The following is a 2,428-nucleotide window of genomic DNA, read 5'->3' on the forward strand; positions in this document are numbered from 1 at the left end:
TGATGAGATATTACAGATTTGATATCAGCTAGGATATGGCTGTATCCAATCTATTTGTCCAGAACCAGCAGGGAAGGAGCCTGTCCTGCCTCCCTGTGGGGCTGTGCTGGTGTGAGCACTGAGTGTCCTCAGCATCATCAGGATTGTGCTGTGCACCTGACACAAAGCAATGAACAGGCTCAGACAGGATTGTTCCTCTTGTATTTATGATTTATTTGGCTATATCTGCATTAGCATAACTCTGTAAAACCTGAGAGAAAGTCTATTGCATGTGGAATCCCAGGGTCCAAGGGCTGTGCCCAGCACCATCCCCGCTGTGGGGGCCCTCTGGGGAAGGGGCAGCTCACAGCAACTCCTCAGTGGGAGGCACTGAGAGCCTTTTGACGGGATTCAGGGTCTGGAAAAGTCCTGAGATGAGGCTTAACCTATGAGGAAAGGAGCAGAGAGAGGATTGGTTACAGCCAATCCACAGAAAATGGGTTGAAGCACAGACAGGGAGGAGACTGCGGATTGCACCAGGGCTGGGAGATGTGTCTCCAGCTGGAGTTAAACACTTAACCTGCTTAAAATGAGGAACAGCTTTCTGATTGACTTCAGGAGGTTCTTATCCTGCTCTAGCATCAAGCCCCTGCAGTTTTATTATGGTGTGTTTGTTGTCTGACACTTTCAAAGGTTGCCATGCCCTAAGGTGGGCCCTGAAATAAATATGAGTTATTTTCTACAACACTGGATTTGGGTGCTTCACTGAGGGGCCAGGATGGGCTCAGAGCTCACAGAGAAATCCCTGGTGAGGTCAGGGGACCTAAAAACACAGAAGCAGCAGCTGCCCAGGAATCACCTTTGAGTGAGGGCAGGGTGAAAAAATGCCCATGCCAACAAACAAAAGGGAATTAATGTGGGGGTAGAAAGGTGCCAGAGCCCTGTGGGGTGAGCAGTGGGGCTCACACACAGCTGTGTGCAGCAAACCAGCACGGGGGATGCAGTGACTGGAGTGTTTTCCATGGGGGGCCACGGGCTCTGCCTGCCCCAGCACAATTCCCTGTGCCACACATCTGCCTGTGTGCCTGTGCTGAGCTGCCTCCCACTTCCCCCATCCACCCTGCTCAGGCTGGCTGCATGTCAGGTTTTGCATATGTAAAAATACAGAGCAGTCTTTGCCCTGAAAAGCTTGCTAGTGATCTCATTAATCAAGACAAACAAAGCATATTTAGCTATTCCCCCTCTCTGGAGGAAGGCGTTCAGGTACTTAAATATGCATTTGAGTGCCTAACTTCAGACAGCTGTTTCTGGATGTTTTTGCTTCCTCACAAATAGCAGCAGTGACATAAGCCCTCTCAGGGAGGGAGAGCTGGGGAAGGCAGAAGCAGGGGCTGCTGCAGGAGGTGGGTAACCCCAGAGAGCTGGCAGGGACAATCCCTGCTTGCTCCAACTCCAACCTGCCATTAAAGGTGCAGCAGTTTTTCCTTTGCAGCTGGGATTTTTTTAGAAAAATCCAGTGCTTGCAGGTAAGGACAGCTGAGCTGCTTCTCTTGAATGTTCCTCTGCCTTCCTGTCAGTGCTGGGAACTGGTACAGGCACACTTCTGCCTGGGATGGGGTGATGCCATAGGAGAGCAAACAGCACTTCATTCACTCCAGTGTTGGTACAAAGCTCCTGGGTGAGAAATGTCCCACTGAGCAGTAATTAAAGTGAGCAGAGCCTTGGGAAGTTGTGGGGGATGCCAGCTCCTGCCCTCAGCATGAGTGAGTGGGGAGCACCTGGTGTAGGACAGGGGCAAGTGCTGCTTTAAAAAATGAGAAACCCTCCCAGTCATTAGAGTCCAGATAAGGGTGTCCTTGGGTCAAAGGTCTTTTTGTGACAGAGACTGGTGTTGAGCAGTCAATGCCAGTGATGAACCCTCATCTCTGATTCTTCTAATTCATATTTTAAATGATGAACCCAAAGGTACCTCCTCTGGAGACAGCTGATGATCTTTGCCATTACTCTGCTGCAGTTATGCGTTGTTAATGCCAGGATTTTGTTTGGAGCACTGGCTGCAGCAGGACAAGGGATATGGCTTGTAGGAAAAAGCTGAAAGGTTTTCCTTGCAGGATGATGGAGCTGCCATGGGCTCCAGCTGCTGCTGAGGAGCAATGTTTGCTGCTGTTTATTTCATTTATTATTGACAAATGAAAACCTGCAGGACACTTGCAGCTGGGATGTTGTAATGTCAGCGTTTGCTTCACAGAATTAGAGGGGCAAGAACAATAATTACCACTCCTAAAACTTCAATATGTATTTGGGGGGAGGTATTATCTTTAGAGCTCCACAGTTATAATGATGTGTTAAATTGGAAGGTACATTAAGGCAGATGGGTTAATTGAGGGCTGATAAATTACATGTGAGATGCAGAAAGGCCAAGCTGGTGCAGGGAAAAATATTTTCCCTA

The 2,428-nt window shown here is 48.8% G+C and overlaps 1 protein-coding gene across 1 annotated transcript in view; it reads right to left on the bottom strand.

The window, feature by feature from the left end:
- Nucleotides 1-224: 224 nt before the first annotated feature.
- CFAP77 (cilia and flagella associated protein 77) overlaps nucleotides 225-2,428 on the bottom strand; it is a 46,282-nt gene continuing 44,078 nt past the window's right edge. The window contains exon 6 of the mRNA XM_031057297.1: nucleotides 225-425. Within this exon, the coding sequence (XP_030913157.1) occupies nucleotides 357-425 (69 nt within the window). The 3' untranslated portion in view covers nucleotides 225-356. The remainder of the gene's footprint in view (nucleotides 426-2,428) is intronic.

This window comes from Geospiza fortis, unplaced genomic scaffold (genome assembly GCF_000277835.1).
Source record: "Geospiza fortis unplaced genomic scaffold, GeoFor_1.0 scaffold27, whole genome shotgun sequence".
In the NCBI taxonomy this organism is placed as follows: domain Eukaryota; kingdom Metazoa; phylum Chordata; class Aves; order Passeriformes; family Thraupidae; genus Geospiza; species Geospiza fortis.